This window comes from Mixophyes fleayi, chromosome 2 (assembly GCF_038048845.1).
Source record: "Mixophyes fleayi isolate aMixFle1 chromosome 2, aMixFle1.hap1, whole genome shotgun sequence".
Classification (NCBI taxonomy): domain Eukaryota; kingdom Metazoa; phylum Chordata; class Amphibia; order Anura; family Limnodynastidae; genus Mixophyes; species Mixophyes fleayi.
This window is the reverse complement of record NC_134403.1, coordinates 153120283-153146191: the sequence shown is the minus strand read 5'-3', so window position 1 is coordinate 153146191 and position 25909 is coordinate 153120283. Positions and strand designations below refer to the sequence as shown.

At 38.8% G+C, this 25909-nt stretch overlaps 2 protein-coding genes across 4 annotated transcripts in view; both read right to left on the bottom strand.

The window, feature by feature from the left end:
- The window catches only part of SH3RF3 (SH3 domain containing ring finger 3), a 358548-nt gene that overhangs the window by 76129 nt on the left and 256510 nt on the right, over nt 1-25909 (bottom strand). For 2 of the 3 annotated variants that reach the window (XM_075200284.1, XM_075200285.1), the window contains exon 4: nt 17709-18062. The exons of the other annotated variant lie outside the window; for it this stretch is intronic. In XM_075200284.1, coding sequence (XP_075056385.1) covers nt 17709-18062 — 354 coding nt within the window. The remainder of the gene's footprint in view (nt 1-17708; nt 18063-25909) is intronic. 3 annotated transcript variants of the gene reach the window in all.
- LOC142141621 (uncharacterized) overlaps nt 1-25909 on the bottom strand; it is a 939875-nt gene that overhangs the window by 833490 nt on the left and 80476 nt on the right. The window lies entirely within an intron of this gene.

The following is a 25909-nucleotide window of genomic DNA, read 5'->3' as shown; positions in this document are numbered from 1 at the left end:
TGAAATAGAATTAAAGTATGAAATAGAATTAAAGTATGAAATAGAGTGGTATATAGAGTTGTAGTGTGGTATAGATAGAGTGGTCCACACAATATAATAATAATAAAACCCTCAACTGGTCTGAATTCCACCAAACAAGTATCTGGACTGCGTAGTGTGGTGGCCCCGGTACACAATTTGGTACCGAGGCCACAATATAATTAAAAAATTGGGCATCAACTGTCACCGTTGTTTAATATCTGATACACCTAAATATGGACTGCACAGTGGAGTGGCCCCGGTAGTAAATTTGGTGCCGGGGCCACAATACCTCCTCCAACTTCCAAGTGTAGTGTTTATAAAGACAGACAGCGTTGAAGTGTTATTAGTTGACTTTCTTAACCCTAAAATTGTCCCTGTTGCAAATATTCGTGCAATGGACAGTTACTTTTTTATTGAAAGACTCAAGCTGTCAAGTGTAGTGTTTATAAAATATAAACAACAATACAGTCGTTTTAGAGCAAGTCAATACCTCTTGTTTTAAATTATGACACGGCATTTTACTTTTGGTTTAATTTCTTGTATTTTTTTAAATTTGGTTTTACTTTTTGAACATGGCAAACGACTGTTGATTGGTCATATAATGCAACAAAAAAAGGTCAAAGATGGAATTGTCCTTGGGCCCTCACACCCACCCTTATGTTGTTTAAATAGGACATGCACACTTTAACAAACCAATCATTTCAGCGACAGGGCCTACCAAACAACTTTGGCTGAAATGATTGGTTTGTTTGGGCCCCCACACCAAAAAAGCTATTCAGCTCTCCCTGTACAGACTAAACAGGCTCTACTGAGGCAAGATGTCGTCCTCATCCTCAACCTCTGATTCCTCTCCCCCTACAGTGTGTACTTCCTCCTCATCACACATTATCAATTCGTCCCCGCTGGACTCCACAACCACAGGTCCCTCTGTAGTATCTGGAGGGCAGTGCTGTACTTCATTGAGGAATTGATTATTCATTTTTATAAACATCATTTTTTCAACGTTGTGAGGAAGCAACCTCCTTCGCCGCTCACTGACCAGGTTCCCCACTGCACTAAAAACTCTTTCCGAGTACACACTGGAGGGGGGACAACTCAGGTAAAATAGAGCCAGTTTGTACAGGGGCTTCCAAACTGCCTTTTTTTCCTGCCAGTAACAATATGGACTGTCTGACATGTCTACTTGGATGGTGTCAGCAAAGTAATCATCCACAATTTTTTCTATTGTGACAGCATCCAATGCAGCGAGAGTAGACATGTCTGCAATGGTTGGCAGGTCCTTCAGTCCGGACCAGATGTTATCAGCATCCCCGCCAGTGCCTCTTTTGGGAAAACTGAGCTTTTTCCTCGCAGCCATAGATGTGGAAGAAAATGAGGGTGGAGCTGTTGGCATGTCACGGTCCTCTTCAGAGGACAATCTCCTGACCAGCAGGTCTTTGCACCGCTGTAGACTTGTGTCCGCCGGAAACAGAGACACAACATACGCTTTAAACCGAGGATCGAGCACGGTGGCCAGAATGTATTCCTCTGACTTTAAAAGAGTGACCACCCTCGGATCCTGGCAAAGCGTACGAAGGGCTACATCCACAAGAGCTACATGCTTGGTGTAATCGCAATGGCTTACCAGCTCCTCCCTCACTTTCTCCAGCTGCTTCTGCAACAGCCTGATCAGGGGAATGACCTGACTCAAGCTGGCAGTGTCGGAACTGACTTCTCGTGTGGCAAGTTCAAATGGCTGCAGAACCTTGCACAACACGGAAATCAGTCTCCACTGCGCTTGACTGAGGCGCATCCCCACTCCTTTGCCTATGTCGTAGGTGGCTGTGTAGGCCTGAATGGCCTTTTGCTGCTCCTCCATCCTCTGCAGCATATAGAGGGTGGAGTTCCAGCGCGTCACAACCTCTTGTTTGAGGTGATGGCAGGGCAGGTTCATGCTTTTTTGATGTGCCTCTAGTCTGCGGTAGGCACTGGCTGAATGCCGAAAGTGTCCAGCAATTTTGCGCGCCACCGCAAGCATCTCCTGCACACCCCTGTCACTCTTGAGGTAATGCTGCACCACCAAATTAATGGTGTGGGCAAAACATGGGACGTGCTGGAAATTGCCCATATTTAATGCCCGCACAATGTTACTGGCATTGTCTGACACCACAAATCCCCATGAGAGTCTAAGTGGGGTAAGCCACTGGGAGATAATTTCCCTCATTTTCTCTAATATGTTGTCAGCGTTGTGCCTCTTATTAAAGCCTGTAATGCACAATGTTGCCTGCCTTTGCATGAGCAGCCATTTTGTAGATGCTGCTACTGATGCAGCTGTTGCTGTTGCTGCGGAAGGGGATGCATCTACCCAGTGGGCTGTCACAGTCATATAGTCCTTCGTTTGCCCAGAACCACTTGTTCACATGTCCGTGGTTAAGTGGACAGTGGGTACAACCGCATTTTTAAGAGCACTGAGGACACTTGATCGTACTTCTCTGTACATTTTTGGTATCGCCTGCCTAGTGAAGTGGAATCTCGAGGGGATTTGGTACCGGGGACACAATACCTCCATCAACCCTCTAAATCCCACTCCACTGATGGCGGACACCGGGCGCACGTCTAACACCAACATTGCAGTTACAGCCGCAGTTATACGCTTTGCAATAGGGTGACTACTATCGTATTTTGTGGTCATGGCAAACGACTGTTGGACGGTCAATTGTTTTGTGAAAGACTTAGCGGTCTTACGACTTCCCCTCTGGGAAGATGACCGACTAACAGCAGCAACAGCAGCAGTGGCAGTAGTAGGCGTACCGCTGCAGGATTCCTCGGATGAATCCCGTATTGAGGAGGACTCAGTCTGGCTGCTGACTTGGGCTGCAGGACTGAATCTGATGGAGATTGTGGAGGAAGTTGACGAGGAGGGTGTTGCTGGTGTGTATCCAACTGGACCACGGGATTTAGGTGTCCCTGTACCGATGAGGGTCCTAGCCCCAGTTCCTGAACTAACCACTGAACTATGAAGGTTATTCAGGTGACGTATAAGGGAGGATGTTCCTAGGTGGGCAAGATCCTTACCCCTGCTTATTTGAGCTTTACATAAGCTACATATGGCCATACATTGGTTGTCTGGATTTGGATAAAAATAACTCCAGACCGAAGAGGTGCATTTTTTGGTCTTCTGACCAGGCATGACGATGGGCTTTTTCATCCCATGGACATTAGCTGTTTCCCCCCCTGGTGCCTCATTTACAATAACCACATCACCATCCTCATCATCAAGTTCCTCCACAGCGCCAGCTACATCATCAATAGCCTCCTCCCGAGCCACCTCTTCCCGTACAGTGATGGGAAGGTCAGGCTTGACAACCACCAACACCCTTGGACTCGCCTTGGGGATTTGTGATAATTTCTCTTTAAAAGGCAGAGTTGTTTGCTGTTTTGTTGCTGACAGCATAACTCTCTTCAATTTTTTGTAGGGGGGGGGAGGAGGAGGAGGGCTAAGATCCGTGGGTGAAGCTGAACCACTAGTCATGAACACGGGCCAGGGCCTAAGCCGTTCCTTGCCACTCCGTGTCGTAAATGGCATATTGGCAACTTTACGTTTCTCCTCAGATGATTTAAAGTTTCTCTTTTTGCTACTTTTTCTTAACTTGGGCTTTTTGGATTTTACATGCCCGGTACTACAAGATTGGGCATCGGGCTTGGAAGACGACGTTGATGGCATTTCATCGTCTATGTCATGACTAGTGGCAGCAGCTTCAGCATTAGGAGGAAGTGGGTCTTGATCTTTCCCTACTTTATCCTCCAAATTTTTGGTCTCCATTATATGTAGCACAAGATACTGCAGAATGTGTGAACTTGGTAATATTGCAGTACCAATGGACTTATACTGCTGGATTGGTTTTGCAAATTTGGTTATAATTATTATATATTTTATTTTTTTTAAATTTTTAAATTTTTTTTACTTTTTTTTTATTTTTAAAAAACTTGGGAATAGTGGGGAAATAACTATGCCCTTAGAAGCACAGAGCACAGGACACAGCACCACTGGACTGAACAGGACACGGCACAGGACCCAGCAGCACTACGGAACTCAGCAGGACAGAGCACAGGACACAGCACCACTGGACTGATACTGCAGAATGTGTGAACTTGGTAATATTGCAGTACCAATGGACTTATACTGCTGGATTGGTTTTGCAAATTTGGTTATAATTATTATATATTTATTTTTTTTTTAATTTTTTATTTTTTTTTACTTTTTTTTTATTTTTAAAAAACTTGGGAATAGTGGGGAAATAACTATGCCCTTAGAAGCACAGAGCACAGGACACAGCACCACTGGACTGAACAGGACACGGCACAGGACCCAGCAGCACTACGGAACTCAGCAGGACAGAGCACAGGACACAGCACCACTGGACTGATACTGCAGAATGTGTGAACTTGGAAATAATTCAGTACCAATGGACTTATACTGCTGGATTGGTTTTGCAAATTTGGTTATAATTATTATATATTTTTATTTTTTTTTCAATTTTTTATTTTTTTTTACTTTTTTTTTATTTTTTAAAAACTTGGGAATAATGGGGAAATAACTATGCCCTTAGAAGCACAGAGCACAGGACACAGCACCACTGGACTGAACAGGACACAGCACAGGACCCAGCAGCACCACTGACCTCAGAAGGACAGAGCACAGCACACAGCACCACTGGACTGATACTGCAGAACACAGCACAGCACAGCACAGCACAGCACAGCACAGCACAGAACTAAACAGCACAGAACTAAACAGCACAGAACTAAACAGCACAGAACTAAACAGCACAGAACTAAACAGCACAGAACTAAACAGCACAGAACTAAACAGCACAGAGGACCACCTAACCTAACACACCCTCCCTCTACCCTGATCAATGCCCGAGTGAAGATGGCGGCGACTAGCGGGGAATTTATAGGATCCGAGTATCGCGAGATCCGACAACGGGATTATGAGTCAGAGCCTCAGTTTCACTTTTGAATTTGGCGCCAATACCCGGATCTGTCTCGGATCCGACTCGGATCCGCAACGTTCGGGTGGGCTCGGATTTCATAAATCCGAGTGCGCTCATCCCTAATATATATGTATATATCTATATATATATATATATGTGAAAATATACAGCAATAAACAATTGGCGCAAACAACAGTATTGTATAATAATATTTCAAAAAGAGTCCACGAAAACACCTCTTCCACGTATGGAGGCAGCCTTCCTTATATTGGATGGTAAGTCCAGAGTATATAGATAGGTATAGTGCAGGAATCGGCGCTCAAGGTGTGACAGTATTGTAAAATAAACCAAAGTTCAGTGGAAAATATAAGTCATAAATAAATGGATCTTTCAAGATTCTGGATAGTCCTCTTGGACCAAGGTTATAAGTCCAGTCTTGTATATATGTAAAAGACAGAAAACAGAGAAATCAGAGGACTAGTGTGTATATGTGATAGCCCATCACCATAATCACCACACCAAAAGAACAATAAAATAGCTTATCTGCATAAACTGCTCTTATTCAAAAGCAGGAACCGTTTAGCTGTGTAGCAACTTCCAGAATAATAATATAACCAGCTTCCCCGGTATCATGATGTTTCTCCAGAAATCTGCATAATCAGCACATCTGTATGTCTGTTCTTCAATCATACACCAGTCACAAAACCTCTCCTCCACTCATGGGTCTCTGGTGTCTGCAGTCGCCACACTGTCAGCTCGTGTATTCCGCTGGTTTGAATGTAAATATCCGCCCAGTCCAAATCAATCCATGTACAATGATGTACAGCAGCTACATACATATATATGGATATATATATATATATATATATGGATATATATATATATATATATATATACATACATATATATATATACACACATGTATATATACATATATACACATATATACATACATACATACATACATATATACATATATACATACATACATATATACACATACATATATATTTATATATATATATATATATATATACATATATATTTATATACATATATATATATACATATGTATATTTATATACATTTATATACATATATATATATATATACATATATATATACACATATATACATATATATATATATATATATATATATATATATATATATATATATATACACATATATATTTATATATATATATATACACATATATTTATATCTACTATATAAATGCCTAGTGGCGTGTGTGGGGAAAAAACCAAGCTGCAGCGCCACCTGCTGGGCAGAATTATACACTGACCTATATATTTCTTGAAGGAGAAGTGACAGTTGGGAGTGGTTGGTGGTTGCCGGGGGTGACAGTGGGGAGTTTTTAACACCTTAAGTAGCTTGATGAAGGATGTGGCGATGAAGATGAAGGATGAGATGATGGAGAAAAATGATGAGGTGGTGACATGTGGACAAAACCACGTTAAAAAAGGGCGCTTGCGTCGGGAAGTAACGCTCTTCCCCTGAGGAGGCCTGGGCTAGGCCCAAATGCATGACAAGAACCTCTTTAACACCTTAAGTAGCTTGATTTGACTAGAATGCATGAGTATCATGCACGGGTTAACTTGTATATATATATATATATATATATATATATATATATATATTGTGGCAATGGGAGTGGTTTCCCACAGGCCTCTAATAGTGGAATTAGCTATGGTGCTAACTTTCTGCAGGTAAAAGGCTGCAGACCAAGTTATGTACAGGTGTAGCACTGGGCTTAAGTTCAGTAATGTACAGGTCAGAGACATGTTGTAAAGTAAATGTAAAAAGTAATTTACTTGCATGCTTTAACGTGTTTGTATCCACAGAGCTGATAGGGGTGGCTGTGCTGATTAGGCGTTACAGAACACCTGAGGAGCCATCCTTTAAAGACAAGGTGGGAGTGTCGCCTGTCAGTCATCCAAGCCTGTGGGAGGAGACATCTGTATTTAAACCTGGAGTTGTGCTCTTGTCAGAGGTGACTGACGCTGAACTAGTTGGCCAGTCAGTAGTGAGCTGGGCTATATCTAGTTAGTGTTTAGGGTCACCAGGATGTGCAAGTAAAGGTATTGCTTGCTGGTGTCATCCTGACAGAAGTGTTATTTATTGTGATGCCAAAGATAAATATGTTTGATTTAAAACAAGAAGTTTCGTGTTGCTGATGTCTACTGGGTATTCTTGCAACAGAAGGTGACAAAAGTGCCATGAGAAAGGGGCATTTTGTTACAATATATATATACACATATACATATATACATACATATACATATATATAAATATATACACACACACACACACAGTGGTTGAAGCGTGCTGGTACACAGTAGTATGCCATCCTCTCACTTCTCCTACTGCCTTCGTGGTAAAACTGTCAAATTCCATTCACTAACATTTTCCATACCACCACTTCTAAATTTCCACTGTTACCACTGTATCACCATCATGATCATCATTTATTTGTATAACGCCACCAATTTTGCAGCGCTGTACAGACAATATTTGTCATTTACATCCGTCCCTGCCCCATTGTAGCTTACAGTCTAAATTCCAAAACAATAAGAAACATACTATGCTTAATTTTGTCAACAGTCAATTAACCTACCAGTATTTTTGGAGTTTGTGAGGAAACTGCAAACTCCACACAAATAAGGCCCTGGTCAGGAATGAATCAAAATCATGACCCCAATGGTCTGAGGCTTACAAACTACGACTAGGACCCCATGCCGATCCATAAGGTACTCTGTTCAGGGTAACCCTTTTAACTACAGCACTCTTAGGGCTTTATTTAGAATGTACAGAAAAGCCAGAGATAGGGCTTCTCCCTATCTATCAAGGGCTAAACTATGTTCCTCCAGCAAAGCCGCAGCATTCCTCCTTCCTTGATCGCCATCTTGGGATGACGATGGCAGTAGCTATTCATAGAGAAAATGTTTTATTTACTTAAAAAAAAGGATATTTTCTAATCTCAATGCCTGTGAAGGAGCCCCTATATCGCCGCTGAATGCCTCTAAAGTACATCTGAGATGTCACGGGTGCGTATTATTCGACGTGACTAAAATAGCGAAAAAGACGCAAATTGCATTATATCCCAATAATTAATTAGATTGATTATTAATAAGATCAAAGGCAATGTATTATTATTATGGCGGATCCCAGGATCCTACAACAATGCCAGACAATTATTTTTTTATTTTTTTTTATATTATATTTTAGATATTAGCACTGGGAAGCTGAGTAGCACTCAGTTCCATCTATATATTCTTAGTAAATTGTGTTGATAACTGATTTTCCATTGCTGTGAAACGCGTTGGTATAAAATCTATGCTACGGCCGCATAATAATAAATAGGGGCCTTAATGTTTCATATTTGCTGCTGGCAGTAACGAGACACTGGGGCCCCCTGCTTGCTATGTATTTGCTTCTACATGCAGCAAGGAATTTAGCTAAAATTTCTTTGAAATTCTAATTAACACCACCTCCAATGTAGGTTTAGACATTTTGTGCAATGTCCAAAATATTGAAAAATATCATTCCGCAAAATTAAGTTTACATTTACAGGTCTTGCACATAAATATATACATCATTAAGAATAATGCAATGCAATATTGATTTGCTCCACATTTGGCAGTGCTCACCCACGCACAGTTCCATACATAGAAGTACACGGTCCACAAATTCTCTATGTGATGTCACAATAACGCATGCAGAAAAATGATGCTGAGTCTCCAACTCGAAATGATCAGTGCCATATCATGTAATTCTGCCAACATATTATCGCTGAGTTAAACCCTAAGTTTCTAACACTTATTTTGCAAGGAGATACTATGTCAAATGATGGGCTTCAATCTAGGATTTGGGAAAAAAGATTAAGACATTGTATCTACAATTACAAAGCTAAGCTGTTTGAGTATATCCCATTCATAACAAAAAGGTGTGAGACATGAGCACATTAGCTCAGCTAAACACCATAAAATCTCTTAGAGAAAAGCTCCAGTAAATGTCACTTCTATACATTTTAGTAATATATTGAAATGAAGTAATCTTGTTTCATGTCTGGGTAGTTTAGATCATTTTCCTGATATAATAGCTCATGTTTGATGTGTTCATCAACATCATGAAATTTGCATGGTCTTAATTTATTTGCATAGCCCTCTATGAATTTCAAATTAGTTTGTTCCATGAATACATACTTTTACAAGATCAACTCAAAACGTATTCTTTGATGTCTAAAATTGTATAGTCGTAGAAGTGAAATCAGAAACTTGATGTTCAACCATGCAATATATTTCCATGAATAAAATGTATCCCACTTGCTTCCCCTGCTCCAGTTGCTCTATCTACAGTTCCTCACCTGCTATATCAATCTGGTGCTCCATTACTCTACCTGATGATGGAGCACTGCTCTGGAAGTTGCACAAAAGAGCATGCAGAGCTATAGACAGCAATTAAGCAAGATGAGGGAAATACTAGCTTGACATTTGGTCTCCCTCTGTACGACCTTGCAGAATATACCAAGCGTTGTACTTATATAACATATGGAACTAGTGGTAGGACTACTGCTGAAGCAGTCCATGCAGCTGCCATTTGGTCCAGCAGTAAAAGGGCCTCCATCTTCTCCGTAGGACCCTGATTTGCTTGTCTGAGCAAGTGGAGGGTTCGGAACATTATCAGCAAAGCCCTGTTTGCAACTATGATCCCAATATTTGAGTTTTACACATATACCTGTAGCTTATTCATATACTGAAGATCAATCTATAATATAATGCTTACATTTTTATATTAAAGGAGCAATATGCAGTGGTGTGAATCAATAACCATGTACATGTCACATTACTATTGGAAGTGTTGCTGACGGTATTATTCCCATCATACCACTGAAATGTCCCTCATTTGGTCAAATGGTCTGTCTTTTGATTCTAACAGAGTTCTGAAATTCTCCATTAATAAATAGACCCCAAAGTGTGTGCTTTTTTTCTTAAACCTCTATTAGTATACACCTTATGCATTATTGTGTTTTAGTTCATTGCAGTGTATTCGCAAAGTAGAGTAAGCTGTGTTTTATGACATTTTGTGCTAATGTCTTAGTTGACAAAGTTTAAAATAATTTGCAGGGATGCTTTGTGGGTTCATAAAAGTCAATAATGCACTGTACAGGATTTTCTTAACCAATGGCTTACACAAATTAGGTGAATATGTAATTTAGTGTGGGCCTCCAAGATCCTCTCTTAGGAAATTAATTGCATACAAGGAAGTCCCCAATTCCATAATCTATAAATATTTTAACTGTAATATTATTAGTTATATATTACCTATGATACTTTCAATATTGTAAAGTATAAAGGTTGCTGTCCCTGGAAACACCATGAGCTTGTCATGAGCTTGGCCCTCCTTTGGCCATTTCAAACATTGCCTCATTATGTATACATAGCCCCTCTAGCAAAAATTCAATCTTTACTAAACCTAGTTATGTAGCTTCAATACAGAAATAAAAATACTTTATGAATATTTTCCTTGTGCCAATAATGCCTAAACATCATTTCCCGCTTTGCTGCATTTTGAACATCAGTGTTGTCATTAGTGCCGCCGATGATTACAAAATAGTCTCATTATTCTATATCCTCTGATTGCTAGCACATTATGTGCTGCGTTGAGAGATCTATCACTATCTACATCCAACAGTCAGTACAGGGTTGTAAATTAGGCCCATGTGTCAATATGCATTGCTTGTTATAACTAGGACTCACATGCAGAGCTCACGCTAAGGTATCCAATAACCCTATGCACTAATTTTACATATATTATAATTCACACCTACCAAAATTTGATGTGCCCAAGTCAGGACATGGCCACCCTTCCACAAAAAAGGGGCATGTGCATGCATCTCAAGTGCTAGGCCGCTCTCAACACCCCTCCCCTCTCACAAAAACAGCCTCTGGAATGTGCAGTACTCTTAGTTTGCGGGCACATACCTCCCAATTCCCCATGCGTCGGGATAATTGCGTCGACCACAGGATGACGGACAGTCAACTCAAATCTTGACTGACCAGCTGATATCGGAACAGTTGAGAGGTATATATTTTCATATATTCTGTTATTATGTACTAAACATATTTGATGTAAATTCCCAATGATTTCAATCCAATGTCAGATAACTTAATTGGTTGTACATCTGGCATTCCCAACACCCATATATCCATACTTCAATCCATCCTAAATGCTGCTGCAAGACTGATCTTCCTCTCTCAAGGCTCCACATCTGCTGCACCACTTTGCAAATCCCTAATCTGGCTCCCCGTGTCCTCTAGAATCCAATTCAAATCACTCACCATTACCTACAAAACCCTCAAAACACCATCCCATTCATACATCTCAAATCTCATATCAAAATACTCTCCCTCCCACCCTCTTAGATTTTCCACTAACCTGCGCCTTGTCTTGTTTCTGGTAACCCCCTATCATTCCCGCCTATAAGACTTCTCCCGTGCTGCTCCCCACTTATGGAATTCCCTACTACGCCCAATCAGGCTTTCCCACAGCTTTCAAATCTTTAGTTGTTCTCTTAAAACCCATCTCTTTTTTAAAGCTTACCTTATCCCTGATGATACTAGTCACACTAATACACGCTCACAGCTGTCCCAATCTCGACTTTAAGCCACACTCGCTCCTCTTGTTTCTGCTGTGCCCTCTTACACTTAGAATGTAAGCTCTCTGATAAGCAGGGTCCTTTGTTTTCATGTATGTATTTATTTTGTCTACCTTGTATGTCCCTGTTTTATGTATGTACGGTTTCCCCTACTGTATGGTGCTGCGGATTTTATGTATGTACAGTTTTCCCTACTGTACGGTGCTGTGGAACACTGTGACAACTTACAACTCTACGATAATAATAATACATGACCTGCAACCTATATGCTCCTAGATTCCTTCTTTGCTTTGTCATTTGCAGAGAGAACAAGGCAATTAGTGATACAAACAGATTACTGTTAAAAATAGAAGTGAGCTACAAACCACTAATACAGTGTATATAGAAAATATTGCAGGAAGCCTTGTACAAGCTAATAAACAAAAGACGTATAAAGGTGGAATATTCCTGTATGGAACAACTACACTTAAAAAGTTAAAAACACAAAGACAATAGCAATAATAATAATAATAATAATAATAATAATAATAATAAAATTAAAAAGTAATCCTTTACAAATAAGCTTCTCAGGTTTCCTTTGGTGCTGCAGAATTCTTCCTGTTTTATCCCAATTGTCCTATTACACAGAACAGATCAAAAAAACTGAAAAACTAGAAAAATAACCATCATGCCAGCAGCCAATCACAAGCATTTTCCCATGTTGATTGCTCCAGATTAGCTGCTGGTGAAGAATCCTGTGAAACACTGGTGGATATTGACAGTGGGCGGCTGAGTCATTTTAAAGGAAATTTTACAGGTTTTTTGATACTTTCGTTTGAACTGCTTTGTCCCGATCTGTGGGAAAGTTGGTAGGTATTCAGTTCACTGCTGCTCTGTTCTCACCAGTATGCAAGACAATGAAGATGTTTGGAGGGGAGGAGAGAACAGAGCAGCTTTGTGCTTCAAAAGCATTAGGCACTTCCTAGGGATGTGGCCACAAACCCATTGAGTTGTGGCCATGCTCCCATACTGATGTACCATGCCCCCATTATGTCATGGGCACACCCACATCTTGATGCCGCCTATCCAAATGTTGGGAGGTATAATTATGTCTAGCAATGCATGTTCTTATTACTTGTTATTGAGGTGGCCAACCATGACTTCATTGTTTACTGTTCATAGCCTACATATGTGAAATAATAAATCTTCTTAAACAGACTGATAAGTTATCTTTAAGACATGTTATTATTGTCTTTACACAATGCTATCTCACCAGACTTTGGAAAGAACGCTACCTCACTAGTGCATCAATGCATCCATTTATTCATTGTTGTACTATACACATCTCCATAAAAATATTCAACATCTTATAGGAAAAGGTAGAGAATGACTCATTAACAATACACTAGCATTTTATACACCTTACATCAAGTTGTAGTTTTCTCATTTTGTATAGATTTAGCAATCCTGTTTCCAGCATTCGTCTAACAAGTAAATCGCAATCAGCAGACACTGCAAATTTCTGAAACATCAAATTTAAAAGTAAATTAATAATACAAAAATTTCATTCCATGTCTCTGTTGTTACCTGTTGTCAAGTAGTATTTAAAATTAGAAGCATATCTCTGCCCTGCTAAAAGAAGATTAGCTCAGTGAGGCTTGTCAATGTCGTTATTCCATTAAAAGATATCACAGAGAACAGATGTATTGATGCATTTGGTGAATTAATGTGACGGGTACTTTGAAAGGCCTCCTCCTCCTCCTTTTCAGCCTCTCTCTCTCTGCTCACGTTTTAGATGTCAGATGCAATTTGCACAGCTACCTGAGTAAATTGCTTGCCACACATTAAAATACCTCACATGCTTAAACTTAAGACGTCCATACGAGTGGGATAAAAAGTGACCTCATTAGATATGTGCATTTAACTGCTTGAGTAAATATTAAGGGACATTTTTTCTGCTCAAGTTCATTTAATAATGAATAAATTCCAATATAAACTTATTTAGTATGGCACAATTAAAATTATTGCACAAAAAAGAAGCTTCAAGGCTCCTGATGATGCATCTTTCAATTTTATGAGGAAAATAATCTTAGCAGTAGAATAATGTAGTAAACAATATAGTGCTTGTCTCTTATTTTCTACTGACGAACAGATGTGCTGATACAGAAGGTCTTAGGTCAAAGCCAATAGATACAACCGATTGCACTACCAATGGTCTTTCCAAGTTTGTTAAGTTAATAATAAAGTACACATCATAATACATTTATAAGATATGTCCAACCATATGAAATATTTAGTGATCAACGTGGGCCAATTTCCAGGGCACCATTCATTTAGGAGATATTTACCACATCCCCTTCCCTCGACACACGATGGGCTCATCTGGCTTATGTGTCAAGAGCACTAATTGGACTCCTTGGATGGGGATGGGGAATTGAATGCATGAAATACTTAGTATGGGTTGACAGCTCTGTTATGTGTCCTTGGAAAGCTATGGAACAGATCATATGTTGTCATATTGTTCTATATTTATATATGTTAAAATAAGCTAGTATCTGCTCTAATTATATATGAGTTAAGTAGGGTTGACCTTCTCCTACAATGTTCAGGATTACTGTATAATAAGTATCTTTATAACTTGACTTTAAATTATCTTCTGAACATTTTTCAAAGCTAGTTTAGTGTTGCCCAGCCCCTGAAAATCACCTATGCTTGTAAAATATATTAAAAATAAGTAAAAGTTAAAATGCAAAAAGCTGTATTATAGTATTCCAGTGTCAAGTTGTAGAATGTATTGTATAAAACTGTATCTCTTGCGATATTTTTAGATGCACCGGTACAGTTAAAGAGTGAGCCTGGAAATTTGGAAGCTTATTATATTATATTCCATTAACCTCCAGTAGTTGTCAGCTTTTGCAGATTTAGTATAGACTGCTACTGATACAACGCCGATTAGAGCCAATATTAAATTTCATATCCAACCTAGAAGATTTTGTTACACATGTACATGGTTCCAAACAGCAACATATTATTACCACATAATGCAAGATGAACAATATGGCATCAGAACACAAAAATATATTTGATATATCTTGTGATCTTTATTATTAGAGGGGGGGGGGGCAGATATCTAATATGTATATGTATTGATATAAAAAAAACAACTGGCATGATGTAGAAGACTCAGAAATAACAAAGCTTCATTATTCATGAGATGCCTGAGGAATAAATCTAAGCCTTCAGCTTCACCAACCATCTGTCAAGAAAAGTGTTATGTGAATGAAATGATAGCACAACGCACCATCTGAGACCTGACATCATTAGCACCATCGGGGATAGCTGACATAAGAGAGGTTCATCTATGGACGTGTCCCTGCCACATAACATCCCATTATGCCCTTCTCTGAAACAGCCTACAAACCACACTGCCCTGCAAATGCTTGTGCCATACAGAGATTGCAGTGTACAAGTTTCACTTTATATTGCAAACAATAACCTGGTCTAGAAGGGGGATTCCAATTCCAGCACCGGCAAATGCCGAAATCCCCACCTACCTCCTCCCCGTGCATCACCGTGGTTTCCATGTTAGTTGAAAACATACTCTGATTTTAGAAATGTAGATTCAAAAGGTTCTTCTCTTGGAAAGGGCATTAACAGATTATAAATCTTAGCAATTTACACATATTTAATACAATGTTAAGGAAATCTGCTTAAACTAGACAGCCCTCAACCACTTTTAGAAGTTTAGCTCCGTTATCAAGGGTGAATGTGCTATTGTTTCAAGACACAAAATAGGCAGTTACAAGTAGGATCAGTGGTTAAGGTAGGCTGGTATATGGTGGTATGTTATACTGCCACTTCTCCAACTGCCTTCGTTGTAAAACAATCACATTCCACTCATTTATATTTTCCATAGCAGCAGTTCTAATATTCCATTTTGACCATTTAGTAGGATTGTATGAAACCCCAGAAATTCTGTGAAGAGAACATCCTGGGACTCCTGGCCTTGATAATTTAGTGATGGTGATCTGGTTGTCTCTGGGAGGGGAGGGAAGGGAGCATGCCCATTTTTTCATGCCCCTCGCCTATAAATTTACCAACTCACCAGACTGAGGCTGGGAAACAAAACAAAAATATACAGGAGGGTGTAATTATCCTGGGGCACTCCTAGGACATATATGATAACAGATAATTAATTAAAACTTTAAGTCTTTATTCATTGTTCCATTAAAAAATATATCCCCATTTGGAATAAGTAGCGGAATATTTAAAAACAGTTTAGTGTATCAAAAAAGGTGTAAATAAGTGTTAGGAGATTTTAAATATGCAGCTATTCCGCACTGCCATATGTCTCCTTATAGTATTTCAATGAATATTGTTAATTGTAATATATATATTCTATTATTTCCAATTAAAAAATTATTTTTCACTCTCTTAACACCTTAATAAAGTCAACTCTTTGTTGTAAATTAGCCTAATATTTTGGTAGTTTTGGCATAATGTTCTTAAATTACTTCTTAAGGATTTTGACTTAACTTATCACATATAATGCTATTTTAAGTCAAAGTGTAAATGCAGGAGTTGGAGGTACATATTGTGGTATGGTAGTGGATAGGTGTTGCATCCTTATATGAGATAGACATATTGAGGCATGCAAGTCTTGATTTCCTATGGCTGGCTAAGAAATGTTCATTCATTCTCATTCATACATATAACAGCTAGTCTCTCCCTCTTGCATGTTAGGGCAGATTCTAAATCCTATGCTTGAATTTAATCATGCATGACATGTAGAGTTTTGTCATTAAAGATATAAATTTTGAAAGATTCAAGGAGACATGACCGGCAAAACGGCAACGTGCGTTTCACTAGGATAATTAGCTTTTTCAAGGAAAGGACTGAGGCTGGCTTTTCACTATGGTAGGGGGATGCCACAATTGTGGTCTCCCTGTTACAGCGGAAACCATTCCAGACTGTTTAGCACTGTGGTTTGTTAATGGGGAGTTAGAGAAATAAGGCATATTTTTATCAATTGTTTACTTATTTCACCTTTAACAGTGATGATCCTGTAAAGCCAGTACTAACAGGGGGGCGCACTGTTCTCATTATCGCTGCAGGACCAACCCTTATAGGAAATAATGGTATAACACCAATGTTCCGACAGTCACTGGTCACAGCTGATTTATAAACAGGAACAAGGATACCTGGTTCTCTTGTATGACAAATGTTTGTCAAATTGGGATCCAATTAGAATTATAGAATCAGCCAAATTGATTCACCCATCTCTAGTTACCAACAGGAAGAATAGTATACAAATTGAACAAGAGAATAAAAAAAACAGGTTATTTGACTCCATTTGGTTTTGCATCTCTGGACTAGAGGACCCAAACAAAGTTTCTTAAAAGCCATAAATTGATTAACAAATAATTAGTTTGACATGAAAAGAAGAATTTTGAGAAAAAAAGGTTAGTCACATGCAATACTGTTTTCGTACCTTGTTTCTGTATTGGGAACAAATGCATAATGGAGTAATGATAATAGTAATGAAAATGGTGCAAATACGCCTATGCTATGTATGGATTAGATCAATACATATGCAAGTATTAATCTATTAAATTTTAGTAAATTAACATGTAATCTTCAATTTTTTATTTTAGAATACAAATTTACGTGACAATTGTACCTTCCAATAGCCATGAATAACAAGGTGCATCTACAGTATACTTTAATGTGATCCTGGTAATGCTGTCAAAACGAGGGGAGTGCAATTTAGAGTTTAGAATATTTAGAGTTGTTTAGAATATTTGATAGATAAGTTTTGGTATTAGTAGAGATATACATGCAAAGGAGAAATTAAGAAACAGCATGTCAACATTCCACATAGTTGGCACATGTATGGGAGCATACATGTATTAATTCCATTGTCAAGGAATAAGATTGACAGGCATTACTTTCCAATTTAGCAAGTGTGGAGTAACGGAGTTTCTCCAGATGTCATTTATATGGACCTGTAATTCACACTACTGCCCATATGTGGCTGTTCTATAAACAGTTACCTGTACTGGAGCACTGGATGAAAGTTGAGCCACACCTCCGATTCTGGCAGCAGCGCGGGGATCACTAGAACTGATCAATACTGGAGCACTAATTTCCATGGAATGCCTGTTATTCATGGCATGGGAGGATTTGTGCGTCATACTGAGGGCTGGGAAGGAGTGGCGTTTCTTGGAATTCTTCTTGATGTCGACGTGCCTCTGGCTGGCACTGACAGGTCCGGTACTGTTTAAAGTAGGACTCGGGTTCACACTGACTACCATGCTGGCATCAAATGAGACAGGGACCACATAGCCTGGTTCTGCAGATAAGGTTGTCTTGTCCTTCTCAATGAGTTGTTTGGCTGCCTCGTTCAGCTAAGTGCAGAAGGGGACAATGAGGGGAAGAAAAAAGAAAATACATTAAATGGCTGTCACGCTGCATCTTGTTGCTTGTATTTCTGTCCCATTTTGCTGCCTGTTATAGACCTAGTTTGAAAGCTCTCTGTGGAAGTGGAGTACAAATAAACCATTTATCTGTTAGATGGGTATACATATTAAATCAGACAATAGACAAAATGATATATGATCAAAGATGTGTGCCCCACTTTGATCTGCTCAATCCACGCAACCACGACCACCAGAAACAGGACATTTGGGGCACATTGGTACATAAGTAAGTTTAAATAAATCAATTTTAAAATTTGTACCAGGGCTAATAAATACCCTTTACATAAGGTCAAGTCATAAGTGTTGAACTATGTCTTGGCATTCATATGCTTGTGTATATTATATTGAAAGTACTGTATGCTATAACCAGAGGTCGAAGTGGGATTGTATACGGTATGGTATGGTATGGAATATCGCCACTTCTCCTACTGCCTTCATTGCAAAAATATAAAATTCGATTCACTTATATGCCTATTACATTTTTCATACCAGCACTTTAAAATTTCCTTACCACCATTTCTATATGTTCACCTCAACCAATGGCTATAAATATATGAAACAGTAATGTGGCAGCTGTTATGTAAAATGTTTTACCCTTAAAAGGAAAATGGACAGTATGCTACATGTACAAAATAAATAACATTTTGTAATTAGCAAAGCAGAAATTCCATAATAAAGAATAAATGATTGTGGCAGGGTATAGGAAGAATGCTGGAATTTACCAGTTTCTTTTGTTTTTTTTCTTTCAGGCTGCTATTAATGATTTATGATTCTGGACTACCATGGCAACCACAGTCACATGCCACATTATGCAGTGAACAGAGAAGGTTGGAACACCCCTCTGTATGACATCCTCCGTCTCTCCATCACATGACATGAGAGCTGTCAGCCTGTGTCTTTGTAGCAGACTGACCGTGTCTGTGTCTGTCAGGCATTTTATTTGCTCTCGGGAGAGATTTTTAAAAAGAGATGATGATTTGTAGGAGAACACCTAGGAAAAATGTCAGATGCATGCTTAAAATGCGCTTAACTTGCTATTTAAAGAAAATACATAAATCTTATATTTGCAATTGATGCTTTAATGAAAATGTTTTTACACCTGCATTATGAATACGGTTTATGTAGTTGATGGAGAACATCCACACATTTAACCACATTTTTACTGAAAGAAAATCTTTTTATTCAATCCTTGTGCTAATATGTTTTCTGATTTGTTTTTGAGATACAGACTTTAGAGGCAATTGCTACAAGTCATTCTTTATGAATATATCCTAAGGGGGTTAAACAATGCAGAGAGAGAACATTTTAATGAGAAGATCATGATCGAATGCCACTCAAAACAATTTGCTTAATCATGCCATTTTACCATTAAAAAAACAGATAGGCTGGTTTATTGTGGCATGATCACACACAACAACCACAATTTATATGAGTTACAGGATCGTATTGGCTCATTGACATGTGCTTCATTACAAAAAAAAAATACAACGAAAGGTGGGATCTTTTAGATCTTTAGATAGATTTCACTCTTTACATTTAAAGACCATATTTCTTCATTAAATCTAAGCTGTTATTAAAATTCGTAATCTGGTTAAGACATATTTTGCAATGCAGCAATACATGTATCCATTACACTATGCCTTCCAATATTCATTATAAAACCAATAATAAATGTGCTGTTTTTCTACCTGCACAGGCATCTCTAGTGAATTATCCATGCGTGTCACCGCGCGTTGATTAATGTACAATGCCGCTACGGTTATCACTTTAAACTTTGCGAAAGATTACTTGAAGTGATTCCTGTAATGGTTAATAAATTACATATATTTCTGATAGCCATTAATAACACTGTGCTGTCATCCATTTCCAGGCTGTGTTAACATCCTCATATACTGCATAATCTAATAATGCACCTGCATTTTCTCCCGATCATATAAATGATTTGCGATTTCACACATTTTTGTATTTTTAAAAGCTAAACATTGCAGGTAGTTACATGAAATATGCTCCAATGTCTAGTAATCTTTCTGGGTGTGCTCAAAAGCAGTATTTCCACTAACAAATTGAGTTACTGAGCAACACTATCAAATAAAAACTTTGATGTTTTCTTATATCATCAAAATAATAACAAACAAACAGATTCGATATGACGATACTGCCAGTAGAAAATCTAAAGAGTAATTTTCCTTTTTAGATGAGCATGAGGTCTAGCACGAGTTAGCGGACTATTTGGTTTACACAAGGCAGTAAGATCGTAGAAGGGCGACAGACATGAGACATAAGGAACAGAGAACCCTGACCATGAGAACTTACATTCTACAGGGAGGGAGTAGGGTCTAACATTCTATCCGATCTGGCAATTCCCGCAATGTTTGTCACAGTCCAATGATGCTCGACTCACTCATTGTGTTGTCAATCAAAAATATGGCGCCTTTATGAATAAAGACTGCATTGTCAGAAGTGTGGACAGCATCACTGGAACATGGCAGACATTGGTGGACCTGCCAAATCAGGTGAAAAGCTGAATTCGCCTTTAAGCCTGGTAAGTCTTCTAAACTCTGTCTTTGTTTCTGTGCAAAATAGTTTAATTTGATAAACTGAGTCCTTAATTGCATTTCAATAGATTTGCAGTTTAGCATTATTATGCAATAATACCCAAGTCACACCTGCGTGAAAGCCCTTGTTTTTAATAGGCTTGGTGGCCCTCATTTACCATGGTGTATCCACTTCTCCATGTCTGTACATCTGCCAGGGAGTTTTAATTTGGTGCAGGATGAGGTTACCTTGGTAATTTCAGACTCTAGAGAGTTCTAGCTAGGAAAACATCTTCAAAGGAAACAGGCACTGCATGGATTTTGCACATATATATCACTATATATTTTTACTAATTCACATATTGCTTGTCATTTTAAACAATAAAATCATAATCATTTTCATTAATTTACTCTGCTAGAGTGTATCTTACCCAAAGCTTAAGAGAGGCAACTTAAGTTAAATTTGCAAAAAAACAAACAAAACAAAAGTGGGTCCTTTATTATTGTATGTAATTGTTCTTATTTTTAAAAATTCATTCATTATCTTCAGATATCGTCACACTGACTCATAACGCCTTTGTTACATGGTGACGCTTTCTCCAGCGAGACCTAAACAATTTTTCTACTGACAGCGCCTACCGCTGGTGTCAGCATTGCAATCATTGGCTGTTGATGTGCAGGGCAAAGTGTTTTCTCTTGCAACAAAACCTGTTTTTATTGCAGATAGGACATATTGTCCTATAGTAAATAGATCCTAACGTGTCTGATCTTGTACAAGTAAAACACAGGAATATTTCAGCCAGAACTGCACCTTCCAGGCATCTGTTATTCACAGCTGAGCCATTATCGTGTGGATGCCAGAAGGACTGTAGCATGAACGGCATTGTAGACCAGAGATAATATAAGGGACAGGAACGCACGTAAAAAACAACATAGTACCGCCACTACACCCGCCACCTCCTTAAATAACCATCATAATAGCAGGAATGACAGTGTTGCGCTCTCTACTGGCGTCATTTCGGGCAGACAGCCTCTTGATATGCCGCATTTCTCTCTAGTATCTTTTCCAAGCTGTTGGGGAAAACAGTATCGGTAAGGCCTCCATTGCTGTTTTCATGTTGGCCTAATTGGTGTCAGGGTTTATGTAGTCATTTAAGTGACTACCACCGAACAAAATAGGGATAGCATATGTATCGTAAGAACCGGCTTCTTAGCCGCCATATTACTTATTGTTATGTTGAACTTTAAATCATACTTGCCAACTCTCCCGCATTGTCCGGGAGACTCCCGCATTTTGCGAGAGTCTCCCGGACGAGTGTGGCAATCTCCCTGATAAAATTTAGTTTAAACGCCGCGATTCACCCGGATTTGCGTCATTCCGTCACGGGGGCGGGGCCAAAATGACGCGATTTCGCAGCCCCGCCCCCTGCACGCCCACGTCCCAGCCGGCATCTCCCGGAAGAAAAAAAAAAATGTTGGCAAGTATGCTTTAAATGCTTTATACACCTCCACTCAACACCTGAATAAACCCTGATATGGCGCCAATATAATATATTCGCTATATAGCTGAAAATACTGGATCAAATTGAAGTCACAGTATCAATGAATAAGAGTAATTTAAATATAAGACAAAGGCCAAGCTGCTGCAAAAAACTGGTGGCTGCGTTCACCCAAAAACTACCAATAAATTAATAGAAGATGCAGCGCTACATACCAATCTGTCTAGAAAGTATAATATAAAATATAAGTGAAAACAAAAATCACGAATGGACTAATAAATAAATGTATTATATAAAAATCAAAACCACATGTGTAGATTACCTATTAATGCTTATGCAACAATGAATTAGGAAGACATTAAATATATCTAAGTCACCGTGCACTGTGACCAAAATAATCGATAAAAAATGAAAAATATAAAAAATATAAAAAATATAAAAAACTTTGCTCATGAGATATAGCAAACCACAGCGTTAATAGATGGAGTAATATTCACAGCTGTTCTGATGTGGCTGATAATGTGGTATACGCTATAGAATGTAGTTGTCAAGGAGCTATTTGTAATGACTTCTCCACAAAAACAATGCTGGTATTCATAAAGGTTAGCAATAGACACTGGAGAGATCCACTGCAGTGGAGGATGACGTCCTGATAACTGTGTATGGCTCTATTTGAACATGGATGTAATGTAGTCAGAGATTTTTAAATGCCGTCATACTTTGTATGCCAAAAGTTCTACTCCATACTCCCAGTATAGGACAATCCAAACGTAAGTGAATGAAAATGTGTGTACTCAGTGCCTCTGTCTGTATTATAGTGAGCCGGTCTACTCCCACCTTCAAATGGAGCTCCGGCGGGGATGCGTCTGTGTGAATCGCAGACAATATCACCAAGTAGGGATCCTACCTGGAGCGGATCAGTGGCTGTCAAACCACTTCAGGCACACTGGTATCAATGGAGCCAGAGGCTCGAGTGAGTGCGGGCGGTTAGTTGTATGTCCAACTTCACGTATTCGTAGTTCTCAGCCGATGCTGTCAGACACCACACACAGGGGTCTATTTATGAAGGATTTTTCCTGTGTTAAACACCCGAAAACAACAGTTTTCGGGTGTTTACCGTGAAATTGCTATGTATTATTGAAGCATCGCAGAAGATATCTCAGATATCTGCTGCTTTGCATTTGCTATCGTTTTTCTGAGCACTCCCCATAACAGTCTATGGGAAGTGCTCAGAACCGCTATGTATTAAAGTCTAACTAAAGAAAATTTTCTCTTTTTCTACATGTTAATGTACGCCATCTGAAGCTGGCGCCATCTGAAGCTGGCGTACATTAACATATCTGAAAACTTTCGCGCTGTCCAGCTCTGTTCTGAAGAGCAGAGCTGGACAGCACATGTGTGGAGGGATCATGTGATCCCTCCCTGTCACTCATCCTACAGTTTGCCGTCCAGGATGCTAGTGCGCATGCACCAACTTTTCAGTCGGTGCATGCGCACTAACAAAAAAGGAAAAAAAAAAGAAAAAAAAAAAAAAAAAGAGAAGATCACCGCAGCCTTTAAACTTGAGAAAAGACTGCGATGATCAGGTGAGTCACTTCTCAGGGACAGCAAGACAAACAGCTCCTTGACTACTACATTCTATAGCGTATACCACATTATCAGCCACATCAGAACAGCTGTGAATATTACTCCATCTATTAACGCTGTGGTTTGCTATATCTCATGATCAACATTTTTTATATTTTTTATAATTTACATTTTTTATCGATTATTTTGGTCACAGTGCACGGTGACTTAGATATATTCATTGTCTTCCTAAATCAATGTTGAATAAGCATTAATAGGTAATCTACACATGTGGTTTTGATTTTTATATAATAAATTTATTTATTAGTCCACTCAACACCTCACTAAAGAGCTATATTAATTTTAACCTATGCCTAAATTTACAAGCCTTGAGCAAAGATAGAACTCTAATACAGATGGGTTAATGCTATGGGTTAGTAAACCATTGTAACAAGACACCTAATCATCTGCTATAAAGTACATCTTTATTGTCAATTTATATATAAAACAGATATATGGGCTTTACTTTTCTTTATTTCCTGCAAAGTGTCTGATATGTTCTCTAGAAGAAAACATTATAGCTTTGTGGAACTACAATTAATCTATAACATTTCCAAACAAGATTTTTATAGGAATTTACAGATACAATTCTTTCAAGCTGCCATATTTTCCCAATATCCTATTAAATCTTTTATACCCTTTAAGGAACAACTGAACAAACAGTCAGATAATGGTCCCAAATAGATTGTATAGAATGTTTTCTTCTCAATCCATTTAATGTTGGATACATTGTAATATGAACAGAACTTTATAACAGCAGCTTTGAAAATGTGAGCTCACTTTCTTAATAAATGGTTGCAGAGCTCACTTAACATAGGTCCTGCCTTTATATTATTTAATCTCTCTCAGGATCACATCCCTTCCAAGCATCATTAATTTATTAAATCAAATCCTAATTGCTAGTAGAATGGCTATTATACAGTGGCCTAGTGGTTAGCACTTCTGCCTCACAGCACTGGGGTCATGAGTTAGATTCCCGACCATGCCCTTATCTGTGTGGAGTTTGTATGTTCTCCCTGTGTTTGCGTGGGTTTCCTCCGGGTGCTCCGGTTTCCTCCCACACTCCAAAAACATAATAGTAGGTTAATTGGTAGCTATCAAAAATTGATCCTAGACTGTCTCTCCCTCTCTGTCTGTCTCCCTCTCTGTCTGTGTGTAAGTGTGTGTCTATATTAGGGAATTTAGACTGTGAGCTCCAATGGGGCAGGGACTGATGTGAATGAGTTCTCTGTACAGCGCTGCGGAATTAGTGGCGCTATATAAATAAATGATGATGATGATGATATTATACAAGTCTGGGGAAACCATCTCTTCCATCTTTCTTGCAGGTTCTAGCTAAAACTGATCATGTTTTACGTTAAATAAGATAATATTTTACTTTCTAATACCAGTGAACAGTTTGCTATGAAGTAGAACCACTATTACTATGAACCACTATGAGGCACCTCCTGGAGATCCCGGAGGGAAGGTGAAGTATGAGGACGGAAGGGGACAGGGTGCGGAGAATCGCACCATTTTGGCCCCGCACCCGCTATGCAATCACGCAAAAGTAGGGCCAAAATTATGCGTCATTTAGGAGGCTTCCATTCTGCCCACTTCACTAAGAGAATGTCTTGCTCTCCAGACCTATCCGGGATTCGGGAGTCTTCCAGACATTCCGGGAGAGTGGGCAAGTATGAGTGTACCACATCTCTCTCCCCTCTATTCCTATTACTACTACTGCTTTTTTCTACCTATCTGTTTTTCCCCAGTTGTTCTTCTTTCTAAAAACATCAGGTTGTGGGATTATTCTTTATTTATTCACACAAAGGGGCCTATTTATTAAACTAAAAACTGTGGTCAAGTCGCGAAAACAGAGCTTTTCGGGGATTAAAAGCAAAATTGTTATTTACTATGAATGAATTGCAGCAGATATCATAGATATCTTCATATCTCTTTATTTTACTGAGCAGTCCCCATAACAGTGTATAGGCACTGCTCAGTAACGCTATGTACCAACAGCCGAATTGAAGTGAAAAAAAAATATGTTATTGTATACCAACTGAAGCTGGCGTACATTAACATAATTGAAAAATTTCACTGAACCAGCTCTACTCTGCACAGCGCATGTGTGGAG